The sequence below is a fragment of the Phlebotomus argentipes genome, unplaced genomic scaffold, assembly GCF_947086385.1.
Source record: "Phlebotomus argentipes unplaced genomic scaffold, Phlebotomus argentipes genome assembly contig_5, whole genome shotgun sequence".
NCBI classification, from domain to species: Eukaryota; Metazoa; Arthropoda; class Insecta; order Diptera; family Psychodidae; genus Phlebotomus; species Phlebotomus argentipes.
The window spans coordinates 7,963,951-7,978,630 of record NW_026776165.1 but is presented as its reverse complement, the minus strand read 5'-3'; the positions used below and the strand labels follow the sequence as shown (position 1 = coordinate 7,978,630).

Below are 14,680 nucleotides of genomic sequence, written 5' to 3'. Positions count from 1 at the left end.
TTTGAATACTCAAGTTACACTGAGGCTGTGAATGAAATTGTGCCTCTTTTATAAGCGATTCTTATCAGCTAATTGGCAAAATATTCCCAATAACAAATCTTTTAATTGCTAAGAGATTTTTGTGAAACCCCTTAGTAAATCTTACGATAATTTATTGTCATGGAATCTCCCACGAGTTACTGAGCCAAACACTCTGTAGTAAAGTGAATGAGGATTATCTTGAGGGTTTCCCGGGTTTCCCAATACTGAGATTTTTTATTCATTTGCAAAATTGATTGATGAGAGTTTGGGGAAATTTATAGATTACTCTTATCAATGTTGTGAGTTTTTCGTCGGTGAAGCCGATCGAAATCTGTTCGAATATCGATATTAGCGCCTTTTTCAATTTGCTTCCTAAGCCACAATTTCCGATCGATTTTCAATATCTTAATCATTTTGGAAAGGTCTCTTTATTCTTTAAAGTTTCTTCATATATATTAAAATTATCAGAATGTTGAAAGTGATGTTGCTGCTGTGTTTTCCAAAGATTTGCAAGTATTCAATAGACTAAAAGTTACTTATGATCCAAGTCCTGTGGGCAGATACCCGGTCGAAGACATCCGGAGTGCTTCCAGTGCACTCAAGTCCCCAAGAGACGATGCCCACAACAGTGTTTCCCACGGCCAGAGGTCCTCCGGAGTCCATCTGACATGTAGCTGAGCCTGGAGCTCCTCTTGCGCAAATCTTGTGATCGAAGACCAAGTGTCCCATTTCTGGCAATTTCTGGCTGCACTCCTGATTAGAGATGGTCGTCATATGGAGATACTGCAGCTGATCAGCTTCTACTCCTTCATTGGTGGTTAATCCCCACCCAGTCGCCACTGCACTTACTTTGCTGGCGACGAAAACCGATCCCAACTCGATAGGTTGGATGAGATTTGAGAAAACGACAGGATTTTTCGTCTGAAGAACAGCCACATCGTTGGCAATGTCCTGTTCGTTCCACTGCGGATGCTGGATCACCTGAGAGAGGCTGTGAGGTGTCCCTCCATTGACTCTGTGCTGAGCTCCCAAAACCACAATCACATCATTGGGTCCTCGTTCTCCGAAGCAATGTGCCGCCGAAACCACCCATCTGTCGTTGACCAGAGATCCGCCGCAGAAATGTTTGTTCGTTGTCGCCAAGCGACATGACGCCATGTAGGGAAACTGGCTAGGAGTCGCTGTGTTTCCTCCCACGATCCGTCCTTGCAATCTCCTTCCCTGACTGCCCACAGCCAAGACCAGCAAAATTACAATCTTCAGCATGTTTGAATTCTCAAATAATACTGAGCTTCAGAATAAAATCACGTCTCTTTTATAAGTGAATCTTAAGTGTTCTGTTACAGCAATTCTATAGTACAGTGCAAATAAATGTTATTAAAAAAGTAATTCTTATCAGTCAATTGGTAAAATTCGCACTATTCACTCTCTTAATTGCTAAGAGATTTCTCGTGGAAACTCTTAGCAAGTCTCTCTGTGATTTACTGCTCTTGAATCTCCCACGTGTTGCAAATATCACTTCTGTAAAGTGAATGAGGATTATTTTGAGGGTTTCCCGATACTGTGATTTTTTTTTATTTATTCGTACAATTGATTGATGAGGGAAAGAGTTTGGGAAAATTTACTCTTATCAATGTTATTAGATTTTTTGTGACTAAGATAATAAAGCAAGATGATTAAGATGGTTCATTTCCTACCAAAGCTGTAATTGTTGATCGATTTTCGATGTCTCAATCACTTTGGGAAGGTCTCTTCATTCTCTAAAGCGTCTTCAGAGACACAGAAGTTATCAGATCAGAGAAGGGGTCAAAATCTGATAACATCTCCCACACAATCCCTATTATGTGGCTCTGGAAATACCTGTCTGGCGGAAACGATAAGAAGCGGGCCAGGGAAAGTCCTCAGGAGATTAGATTACTCAATATTCATGATAACTCTGATAAAATTTTGGTATAAAAGACCCACGGTTTGGTTTTCTGGTCAGTTTAGGTGAAAATCTACCAGTGAAAAATGCTCAAGATTGTTCTTCTGGTGTGTCTGGCCACATTGGCTTTGGGAAAAGTCCTGGAAACTCCCAGTCTTCATGGCTTCATTGACGGTGTGGACAAGCTGAGGAATGAAGAAGGAGTGACGGAATACATTGGAAGTCGGATTGTTGGCGGAAGCACAGCTTCTCCTGGTCAATTCCCCTATCAAGCTTCCATTAGGACGACTGGCAATGCTCACTTCTGCGGAGGAACTGTGGCCAACAATCGCTGGATCGTCACAGCGGCTCATTGCACGATCAATAGCACTCCAGGGAACACAGTCGTTGTCCTGGGCGCTCACTCCAGGACAACTGGAGGAACTACCTTCGCCCTGAGCGCAGTTATCAATCACCCTGATTATCACGCTCCCACGATTGCCTGGGATGTGTCTGTGCTGCAGACAGCCAACGTTATCACCTTCAACAATGTCATTCAGCCTCTTGCTCTTGGATCTGTGCATGTCGGAGGCGGATCGACGGCGACGGTGTCCGGATGGGGTCTTACTTCCTCTCCTGGAAGCCTGGCAGCCAATCTGCAGTTCGTGCAAGTGCAGACATGGGACAATCCCGCGTGTAGAACTGCTCTGGGCGGCAGCGGAGACATGGTGTTCGACCACAAGATCTGCGCCGGAGGCGTTGAGGGCCAGGGAGTGTGCTCTGCCGACTCCGGTGGACCACTTACTCTCGGCAACACCCTTATTGGCATCGTCTCCTGGGGTGTTCCGTGCGCCAGAGGATTCCCTGATGGCTATGACAGAGTCTCTTATCATCGCCCCTGGATTCAACAGCACATTGAGTAGATTTCGCTGGGAGAATAAATGACATTCAATTGAATTCTTTCGAACTGAGCTCACACACTTTGGTGTGATGAATTACTGGGTGTTTCCCTCAACAGATCACCTCAACCTCTTAACCCTGTCCGGCGCCACCCACTCGATTTTTCTCTCTCTGACTCTCTGAACTTGACCTCTTTATTTGATGAAGTCTGTGAGAAAGTCTGGCGAGAGGAATGCCTAATCTCGACAGGCACTTTAGGAAACGGTGAGGAGCGATAGTCGAGGGAAGTATTATTAGTTGTGACTCACTCTTGGAAAGTGATTGAATCTCTCCATTTGCTCAATATCACTTTCCACTATCGTGGGCGTCTATTGACTTAACCCAGTGCACGCCGTCTGACCACCAGATTAACCGTGAAGGCATTGAAAGGGACTGGCGTCGAGCGCATCGTTAATTCCCTTTACTGGCCATTAATCTCGCAAGATGGGGTGGGTCAAGGACAGTTGCGCACTTTTGAGAGCAATTGAGGAAAACTGCCCGATCGAATTTCCCATTTGATGGCCTCATGGCTGAATCAACAAACTGCGCCATGTGTTGACTTAACCCACATTCGCTTTTCTTCACACTCCCTCATTCCCAGAGATCATTACTTTCTTCCCATAGTTTCTCACCTGGAAAATAATAAAACGAGAAGTAAGAATGATTACTCATCATTCCTATGCAATAAAGCAGAATCATTTGTCTCTCGCCCTCGCACTTTTCTCCACCCAACGGAACAATGAGTGTCAATTAAAAAATTAGATGGAATTATTTCGTGACTGAAAGAAGTGCCATTAAGCTGTAATTGCAGATGTTCCCGAAGCCGGGTCTCGAAGGCGTCACACAGATTGTTTATGGAGACCAATAAAATCGAAGAAATGTTTACACAAGAGCAACTCCTGTAATGTTATTTCAAACATAAATTTCTTTCTAGTGCCTTTTGTCACCATCATTTGACGCCTTGCATATAGTTTAGAGAGAGCAAAAAAGCAGTGATTTATTTTTGACGATCATTCGATAAACGAATGATTGAAAAATCGCCTAATTTCTCTTTAACAGAAATTTCAGAGAGAAATTCTATCCCATTAAAGCAGACCTCCACTTAATTGTGATTAATTGATGGATACTCTCGCCGTCGAAAATAGACCGAAAGCAATTAAAAACCCACCCAGTGTGGCTGAGACAATTTTTCGGCTGTTCTGTGCGCACATCTTAATGATATTAGAAGAAATGGAAAACTCCATGTCCATCGATTAATAGTTCAGTGCACTCTGAGTGTGGCGGAAAGGCAGGGAAAATTGCAATTAACCCAGTTCTGGGTTGGCCAGAACAGCCCTTTTCCGAATCACTGAGGCGTGTTGCTGGGAAATGCGGAGGAATTGGAAAAATAAACCCGATTCTGCGGTCGTGTTTCCCACCCAAGAGACCACCCGCGGAAAAAAGGACTCTGCCGCCCAGCAAAGCGGCCAAAGTCACGCGAAGAAGAAGCGCCGAGGGGTGAAGAACTGCCTCTGCTTCACTCATTTCACTTTCAATTCAATGCGTGACTAAAATATCTCAAGTCGTGAGTAAGCACCAATAATGTTGCGATTTTCTTAACTACATTAACGTGCATTAAAATCATATTTATTTAACTCATCTGCATTATTTCACTTCTGCTAATAAAATAGTAATTTGAAATGCTTTTTTAGGCACTGTTAAACTCCTCCTATTTGAAAGCCCCGACCTTTCAGAAGTCTTGCATTTCTTGTCTTCTTGCGCCCTTTTCTTGTGTACTACGACACTTCACCCCTCGGCAATCCGCACCTTTGTTATTCCTTATCATTTTCTCATGCGGAATTTAATGAGCGCGGCGTGGGTTGAAAGGAAGAAAATGCAAAGCGACCGAAAATCGATGTGCGAGAAAATTCACCACAGAGTGAGTCAGACACTTAATTTTAGGATACATCATTGCCCATCTCAGTGTTTATTTTACCAACGCCGCAGCATAAACAATTGCTTATGCAGATTCAGCTTGACATCATCGCCTGAATCACTGAAGCTGTGCCTCGACGCGTAAATATATTCTCTGTCAAATGAAAATCGATGACTGAGGAACTTTCCTTGGGCGCGAAAGAATGTCGTTCGTGCCAACTTCAAGGCTGCTCGTGCAATTGAGGAATCATTGTCATAATAGTAATGGTCAGATCGTGATAGTTGGAAAGGAGTGACTGAGCGCGACAGGTGAGTCAGGCCGCAGAGCTTCTCAATATCAATCTCGCTGCTTCTTTGTGGCGCCCTTTTGCTTCTTTTGCCCTCTGCAAATCACTTCGCGAGAGTCACTCTCGACCAGACACACCTTCCGATTAGTCGCAATGCCTGTGCAGGTGGTCAAACACGCGAGAAGTCATTCGCTCTAGAGAGGCTCTCAAGAGCAGTCTTCTATTCAATTCAATTTCACCCTGCACGCTTGTTCCGCAGACTTGAGAGTTTCACAGATTTAATATTACGTTATGTGCTGAACCAATTGAATCTATATTCCTCACTAATTTAGAATTAAACAATTGATCAAATTTCCACTGATTTATAGCTATTTTATAGGATTTAAGCTTAGTAATTCTAATATTTCCAGCATTTTGTCACAAATGTCTGAACTTTACTTCAGACTGTGTGTGTGTATCTTCAATCTAGAGACGAGGCAACTCTTCCTTCCTCGAAGATCAAACTTGATCCTCTCTTCAGCCTTTTAATCTCACATGAATTCTTGAATGACTTCCCTCAAAGAGGAGCCATAAGAAGCCACTAAGTGCTTCAGAAATAGACGGCGAATCAATCTACAATCACGCTGGATAAACAATAAAAATTCCCGGGAAGGATTTCAACTATAAATAGTGCGTCTGTTGAGAAATTGCCCTGTTTGCTCGAGACTTGAGACTACAAAACAGTATGCAGTGAAAAAGGGGGAAGAAAGATGATGTATGGAAACACTTTTTTACCATACAAATCCTTCTTCCGCTCCTGCGAAGTTGGAACTCACTGGAGTGACTCTGGATGGTCTATTTTGAGAATGAAAAATCGATCTTTCGCCTCCCCTTCGACTGGAGACCTCAACAGTGAAAAATGCATGCAGTTTATCTCGAGAATTTTAATTGAGGCTCGTGTTTGTCGAACATGTTTATCGATTGTAGTCAATAATTGCACAGAAAAGCGTGTCACCGCAGCGATTGTGGAATTTTTCACAGCTGCAATTGCAGCGTGGAAAATGACGCGGGAAAGGCATCGCCGTGCAAACAGAACACACCGGACGTTTCAGCTCCTGAAGATGTTGACTAGATCAACAGAAGAAGACCTTCTCGGGCTCAGTGAACTCATGAGAGAGAAAGAGCAGATTTCACTCACGACCTGCGACAACATCACCCACACATGCATTCCAGCCGGACAATTGCCGGAGCGATAAATCTCGCGGAAATTTATTGGCATACAATTGCAGCGACACTTTCCTAATGGCATCTCCTGAAGGCACAAAGAAGAGCCGAGCAGCGCTCGCGATAACGCTGGAATTACGTGAGAATTAATGCAAATATTTGATCAGTGATAATCCAGCCAATTAATGTTAAATTTATTGAGGTGAACGCGGAAATTCTACGTGAATTCTATCGGCAAACACTCTTTTTTTTGCTCAGAATTCAATGGAAAATCCGTAATTGTGTGATGATATCGGCATATTCATCGCTATGACGTTATAATGTTCATATTGTTGAATGCACAGCGGTTTGAGTTGAGGTCAGAAGTATTTCTAGAGTCTACAAATGTGACTAAAAGTGCAAAAATTGCAAAGACGACTCATGTTTGATGTCTCAGAACCACAGGAAAACACTTATTGACTAACTTTATCGTTCACTTATGCTTTCTCTTTCTGAGAAGTCGATTTATTTAAAGATTCATAAACAATGATAGAGAATATCAATTCCGAGAAGCGAAATTTTATTATTAAATATTAATTAATTGTTGGCCTTGTACTATTTATCTTTCGTCAACTGTGCAGATAAATTCAAAAATCTCATTCTCTACTTTCGATAGAATGAATATTCAAATCCCGCATTTTTGCAAGCTATTAATATTCTAATTCTCTGAGAATACCACTTAAATCCAAATAAATTAGAGACCAATTTGTTGGCACGAGAGGCGAATTTTTGGCCAAATCACACTTCTTATGCAACACTCAACATCAATATTCATAACTTCGTTATCTGCAGACGCGTCGCATCCTTGGAGGGCTTCTCGCAGGCAGAGAGCCAAGATTGCGACTCTGGCACACCTTTTCGGGGCGCCTCAGATAAACATTGAGTGTCGAAAAGAGGCGCGAATGTCTTGAAGACGCGAGGGAAATCGACAAATGTAGTGAATTCGTGTAAACAATCTCTCACCATTGTTATCGAGCGTTCCATTGAATTAATTACTCAGACGATTATGAAATATTCATGTAGCGATAAAATTCACTTCAATTTGTTCAAGTGTGGAGTTTTTTTTGCCTCTCTAGAAATGTTCTGCAGAAGCTTAGAACAGTCATGATGAATGAAAAATGATTCTGGCGAGAGAGGAAATCAAACAAAATTGATATCAGCTCGCGAAGTGAAGACTGACCGAGTGATAATTAATTATGTAATCGATTTATTTCAATAGCACAGCGAAGATAGAGTAGATTTTTCACATTCCGAACGCGATCTGACCGCTTTTTAATTGCATCTCAAATGGAAGAAAGTCGACAAGATAAGATGTGTCCCGATGACTTATGGGCTCCGCATTGACTCTTGGTCGCTTTTGGAGATTGAGGGCGTTTTTTCTTCTTCAAAAAAATTCAAACGTCCCTAAATACACTATTTATTCATCGCTGCTTTTTTTCGAGCAGACTTTTAATTATCTCTTGTTTACCTCAGACGCGTGATAAAAATCTCCCAGTCACTTTGCCTATTCATGGACAAAAAAGCCAGGGCGAATGGCGCGAACTCACCTGAAATGAGAGGAGAATTATGTTATTGAGCGTGGAATAAAAATTAATGATGGGGAAATAAAAATAGTTGAAGAATTTAAATGGGTTTCTAAGAAAACATGTGTCTAAACAAATACATTTCATTGCTTTCCCGCCTTTTTCACCCCATTTCCAATTACATTTCAACGAGAGATGGTAGGTTAGAGTGCGCTAAAGTGAGGTTAGAATGACAAAATCTCACTTCCGCTCAATTTCTCTCCACAGTCGCTGCTTTTTCAGGCTGTTTTTGCTGGGCTTCCCCTTAAATATTCCGCTTTGCACACTGTTTCTCACCGAATAGTAAATAATCCGACGAGTTTCTTGTGCGGTTGGATTACAAATAAACAGCCAGATAGGCAAAATAGCTCTTTCCCCTCCATCTTTCCTACACTGTGTGGCAATTAACAGTTAAGGAGCACTCTGACATGGTCAAGAATGGAAGCTTAGATCTCATTTCGCGATAATTTCCGCCAATTTATTAGCTGAGAAAGTGCAGAGGCAAGAAAGGACGCCCGCAAGATGATTAACATGAGATGCTTTTTACTTCTTGTTTCAGCATTATTTAGTACCATAAGCAAAATGGTTCTCATTCATGTGAATTTATGCGATGCGCGGAGAGAAGCCACAGAAGATCAACAGATGCTGGAAGTCGTGTGGCTTCTTTTTCATCTTCAATTGTTATAGTGTAGGCAGAAGGAAACTGTTCTCAAAAAGTGTCTTGACTTAATTCATTTTATTATTCAAATCGACAGTCATAAAATTCATTTGCCAATTCATTTTTCTTCTACTCATTCTCGGCCACAATTGCCTTGCAATGACAAGTTGTGAGTCACTCGAAGAAAATCAATAGTTACACTCTCCTCATCCCAATAAATATTTCACAATCTGACATCATCTCTATTTTCTGCCACAATTTTGCAGAAGGGGAACAGCACATTCCCTTCTCTCGTTACTGGCCAATTCTCCATGCAAATCAAAAGGAATTTGAGATGAGAAACATGAGATTTAGTCCTGATTTCAGCCCTGGATCTCTCCTCGTGCGCCATTGTCCTGCACAACACTGGCAGGAAAAAAAGCCCCTGATGAGATTTCCAGTGGTTGCAGTTTCCTAGAAACGACCCCTAATCTCGGAATTACACGTGAAATTGCCTTTTTGAGCCGCTCAATTTATAGCCCAGCAAATTCACAGCATGATCAGAACATCTCTTAAGTGGCTCGATCACAAATTGTCTGATGCCGAATTCAACCCCTTTGCTAATGAATGTGCACTTATTGGAACATCATAAATTAGCCTCGGCAAAGAGAGCGTCCAAAATTTACCATCCCTCCAGAGAAGACTTCATTGTTCGTGATTCCAGCATCAGCAGATGATCAGTTGTCTCTTCTACCTGGAGGCAAATATGCAAAGGCATGAAAAGATCCTTACCTGGGATTTCTCCCAGGACGCGCACATGCACAAAAAACCGGCAGAAATTTGGAGCCACAACATCACAAAACGATCATTGTTGCCTCTCTTCCCATGTATTTCTCGTCACCGGTGATCAAATAGACGAGCAGAGATATTTTCTAGCATATGTGTGATAAAATATTCACATATTGCACAATATTTGACATTGTGTTTAGATACACGAAGCAAAAGCTTCCGTTGGGCATGGAAATTAGTGACTCTCAATGACGCTGATCATTCATAAAATGCCTGATTGGGAGAAAAACATTTTCTGGGGCCTCCAAAGGCCTCAAAAGTCACAGGGACGCTCTTGGTTTGGAGTTCTTTTGCCTCAGGTGCCATTAACTTTGATGACAAGATGATTTCTTTGTGTGGTGAAATGGTTAAGCGGCGTTCAAGAGCATCTAAATAAACTTTTGAGCACTTTTAGAACAGTTAAGATATACCAAAAAAAAAAACATTATATGTGATTCAGTGGCGTAGTGAAGTGTGTTTTCGGTGTCCAAACTGGGAAATTGATCAATTTCTGATCATCTTTGCAGAATTGTCCAGAATTCATTAGAAGAATCTCAAATGAAAACCTGCTAATGAGCGTAATATCGCGTGGGCGGAGCATCTAAGTGGGCGGAGCTTCAAATATGAGCGCTCTTTATCGATATTATATGATATCTTAGGAATCTTCTGGCCATGTTGAAGCACATTTTGCTCCCGCTCTGCGCGACCTTTAAATTCATTAAAGTCCTCGATAATTCATTAGACTGTGTCCACTCGTCGGGGAGTTTTCTTGTGGGAATTCATGGGCGAACTTTTTCTGGGTGCGGTATTTTGACCATGGAAGGGAGATTCAATTGAAATGGAACCATCTGTTCATGCCAAGTGGTCATTTTCGTGGGTCTTTCATCGCGACAGCCGAATAAACATTACGGGCGTCAAATTCAAATGACACCCTCATCCAAAAAGTCGCATTTCCCAGCTCATATGCGTGCAATAAAGTTTCTCTGGTCAGATAACAAGAAAGACTCTCTTGTGTAATCTCAATGTTGACTGATGAGATGCGCGCGGAGAAGGAGAAGAGCGATAAGGAAAGCGCGCGTTGTCAAGTGATTTTTTTAAAACTTTGTCACTTTCACACAGCAGGAAGGCCGTGGAAACCTAACGACTCGCACCCCCGCATTTTCAACCCTCACGCGGTCAATAAATTTTCTATATTCGTGCGCAATTCACAAATCATCCTTGAGGCACTTTCATGGCGAGGGATTTGTTTATTTATGCTTTCTCTCCTGGCCCTTTTGTCCGCCACGAGAGACCCCAAACAACTCATTGGGAATGGAAGTGAATGCAGCAAAGGGTTTCCCGCGGTGTCGAATGGAATAACATCAAAGTATTGATTTATGAAATATTACTATTTAATTTTTAATAGAATTCCATTACCGTCTCTCATGACGGTTTGAGGGGCGAGGCAAATCGGCTCGACGCACTGAGAGAAAATCCTCACACAATTCCCGAAGAGACAGACTTGAGTGTGTGCCTCAATAAATCCCCCGAGTTACTCTCCGTGAAGATTCAGACGTTAAATTAACATGACGAAATATTCATGGGGAGAAAAGCGTCCCTCCTGCAGTCTCAACAGTGGTCAATAAAAGTCTTTCATACGCACATTTCCGAGCCGCAATTTTGGGTCTGATGTGTTTTTTCCTCACCAAAGGGAAAAATATATAAATTATTTTATTGACTACAGCGGAAAGGCCACTTTCGGCCCATAAAACACTGTCCCGGATCGCTGGCGATCCAGAAGAGGTTTTTTGGCCAATTGTGATCAATTTAGACCATGTTTTCATGTGCGGATCAATTAATGACCGTGACGTGAAGACGATTGATGGCGATCTTCGGACGAATTGAGTGCGATCATGAAAATAAACTCAGTGGAAACGCATCAAATGCAGCCGTCAATGAGTTTTGGCAAAATCCCTTAAATAGACCACTGATCGCGTAATAAGACTTCACCCTAAATACTGGATACACAATCTTGATCCTTGAGTTGAATTTTATAGTCCTTTCTTTTGGATTTTCAGCGGAAATTCACGAGCAACTCGACAAAAAGTACGACTTTTAATCACTTATTTAACAGACAATTCTGTAGTGTTTCCACAATTTTCGAGTTGGTCTTTGAGCATCACAACAGCTGCCGGGAATGTTAAGGGCTGTTCGGGAGGCAAACAAACAAAAACACCTCAAATCTCCATTGTTACCTCTCACCAATTCTCACTTTGAGTCCCTCCAGCATTCCTGAGATTTCAGATGCTGATAAGACGCAAGAAACATCATCGGATTTCACCAAGGAATCACAAGGACAAGGCAAAGAAACACCAGAGAGGAATTTAAATGATTCCTCTTCATCATCCTGGGTAAGAAAATCGGCCGTTTTGTCTCAATTACTTCGGGAGGGCTTGTTTTTTCTAGGCTCGACAGGTGCTCGCCACCCTATAAATATTCCACCAACACTTTGGGCTTAATTGAAAATTTCTCTATTATCCTCAGACGGCAGGTGTGCGATGCGTTCCCGCGCAATTTGTGCACAGTTCAGAGAGCAAAAATGAAAGTTTTCCGCATGATTAGTGGTGTGACTTCTCTAGAAGCGACTGTGAGAGTGATCTTGAAGCGATCTTTGTGCGTGAGCATCGGCAAAAGTGCGCCATAAATTCCCCAGTATGTTATATTTGGCGACAAGCCGACTTCTTCGCCGGATATGAGCATATGACAAATCAAGAGGCATGGAAGAATCGATCGCAGAATGTCAGGCTATGCAAATGAAGCCAGAAGTAGTGCTGGAAAGGAGTGATCAATGATCTTGCCGGAGACTCTTGAACTTGTCTTCTATTCGGCCATTTTTTTGCCGCGCTCTCCAAAAGTTGATGAACCACAGTGGCGATTATTGAATTCAACTGACACTCTCGCGGCGTCTGGAGATCGTTTGGCCGTAGTCTAGAGTTCTCACTTCCTCATTGATGCCGCACACACTATCAGTTGGAGGGCTGACACGAAAAATCCAGAGAGTGGTAAACAAGGTTTCACCATTGATAACATGCAATGCACTTTTGCTCGATCGCTCCACAAGTTTAAATATTGTAACACACATTTTATTTCGGTGAATGAAAGATAAGACGATCGCGCAACCCGGCGAGCACAGCGTGGCGCTATTTTGAGACTGTGTTTAGCAGACGAATTCCTCATGATTCACAATTTGTTTTATTCAGAAGATTGGGACAGAAATGCAACCGAGTACAGAAATCTTTAGTGATTGACAAAAAGTGATATATGTTTATGACGATGAATTACTTTGTTTCCGTACACTTTGTTCAGTTGCTCATGAATTTCCTCTGAATAAAGCAAAATAAAATGACTGTAGAATTTATTTTTAGTCAGAAAAAAACTTTTCATAATCTTATTTTTTTTACTTTTCTTTAGGAGTTTCCATTTTCTGGAAATAATCTTGAAGTACTGAAGAAGGTTTCTCACAATCTGAAGCTCTTATAGCAAAATCGTATCGTTTTATCGCAACAAAAACCCCAAGAATCATTGTTTGATGAAAGCACAGCTCTTTTCATGTAATAAAAACATTAGAAGTTCTTGTGCTCACCGTCAGAGGCGCAATTATGTCCAAATTATGGGTCCTCGCGACATAATCTCATGGCCAGCCGGGATTTGCGTCCCATTTAAACTTTATGTGCTCGCATTGCGCAACTCCGATCGCCTGATCACTGGAGATTCTCAGAAAGTGACACAATCTTAGCATTTCCCAGATGGAAAATCGCGGTAAAAATTTCCACGCAAGATCAAAGGATCGTCAATCTCTGGAGGCTCTATATTTCTTAATTTGCCCCCTTCGCCATCATGACAGACTATTTCCGCCGACATTGGCCAATGCCGAAAAAATTCAGCCATGCGGGAGGCAAAATATGGGTGAAGACAGCTTAATCTCCCTCCGCTTCTGTGTGAAGATGAGCCACATGGCATTTTTGCCGAGGGGAAAATTCTACACACACACTTCCGATCGATCTGATCTTGTGATCTTTTCGCGGGTTTTTACTTGGCAAAATATGCACTATTGGAAATTGAACAATCGCCTTCTCGAGGCAATTCACGATCGCGCAAAGTCCATGAAATGTGGACAATAAAAAAAAGCCTCAACGTTGCAATTTTGCCATTCATTTGAGCCTGAGAAATGAACGCGAGATTGTACTTTATAGCTGACATGCAGTAAAAACATAAAATGTTGCGAGTTCACCACTCAAATTTCATACACATGGAAAGGGACACATTTTCTCGTCGTCACAGCGCCTCACAGTTGGACATGGAAAATGCGGGAATGTTGCGAGCGTAACAGAAGCTGAAAGACATTGAGACATTCCTTCAATTAAGCGCTCGCCTCGCAGTGTGGTTTTGGTTATGATATCCATTTAAATCACCCTCTAAATTAAGTAATTAGCATTTTTCTTGGGTCCCCCGAAGCCGAATAAGTTTTCTCGTTCAGAGTTTTCTCACTCTATATCGTTTGAATTCAAACTGAAAAAATTAGCATTTTGCCAAGATCACTTGCGCAATGTGCGACTGAGTGGACATTCCATCGTCGTTTCCTTCCTTAATTAGCAATCGATTAGCACTGCCGGCCCTTGAAGAGCCCCTCAGTGGCGCCAGAGGGACTTTTCCGGGCGACGCGACGCGGAAGAGTGGCAGGAAGACGCGGAAGACGTGTGGATTGACGAATCTCCCATGTTTTGTGGATATTTTGGGAATGTCTCCGGCGTTTGTAAGCATGTCGAAGGGTGTCAAGCAATTGTTTACACGACGCACAGACGAATTTCCCGCCCAGAAAACCGGGATGATTGATGTCGGGTGGTTTTTCCGAGGAAATTAAATTAATTTCATCGCACACTCGAGTATTTGCAGCGAGTGCATGTGATTTGCGTCACGCGGCCTCAAGTGTTGGAAGGAAATGGCCTGCAAAAAGCTTGAATTAATTGGTGTAGAATTCATCATGATCAATTTATCACTTAATTGAGGGAAGAGTGATGGAAAAGGGGGCATTTTTTCCATCCGAAAATCCAGCCTTGATACTGCTTTGTGCGCCTTCATAGCTATCAATTTCAATTCCATTCCAAACTATGGGGAAATTTGATAGGAAAAGAGGCACTTTGTAAATGAATTTTTAATGAAATGGAGAAATTTGAGTCACTTTCATGACCATAAATCTCTATTGAATTGAATTTTTGATAAGGCATCGAGACTTTGTCAGAATTCCATTCACTCTTATGCAATCAATATTCATAATAACAATGTTTCCTTAGGCTTTTATCACAATTGT

The 14,680-nt window shown here is 42.1% G+C and overlaps 2 protein-coding genes across 3 annotated transcripts in view; both read right to left on the bottom strand.

Annotated features, from left to right (window-relative positions):
- LOC132255807 (hemicentin-2-like) overlaps positions 1 to 14,680 on the bottom strand; it is a 37,339-nt gene that overhangs the window by 16,182 nt on the left and 6,477 nt on the right. The gene's annotated exons all lie outside the window — the stretch shown is intronic.
- On the bottom strand, positions 427 to 1,328 carry LOC132255812 (chymotrypsin-1-like). The gene has a single exon (XM_059751974.1). The coding sequence runs from the start codon at positions 1,285 to 1,287 to the stop codon at positions 547 to 549; it is 741 nt and encodes a 246-aa protein (XP_059607957.1). The 5' UTR covers positions 1,288 to 1,328; the 3' UTR covers positions 427 to 546.

What these genes read in the sequence shown, in the direction of transcription:
- LOC132255812 (XM_059751974.1), bottom strand. Translation starts at nt 1,287, where the DNA reads ATGCTGAAGATTGTAATTTTGCTGGTCTTGGCTGTGGGCAGTCAGGGA.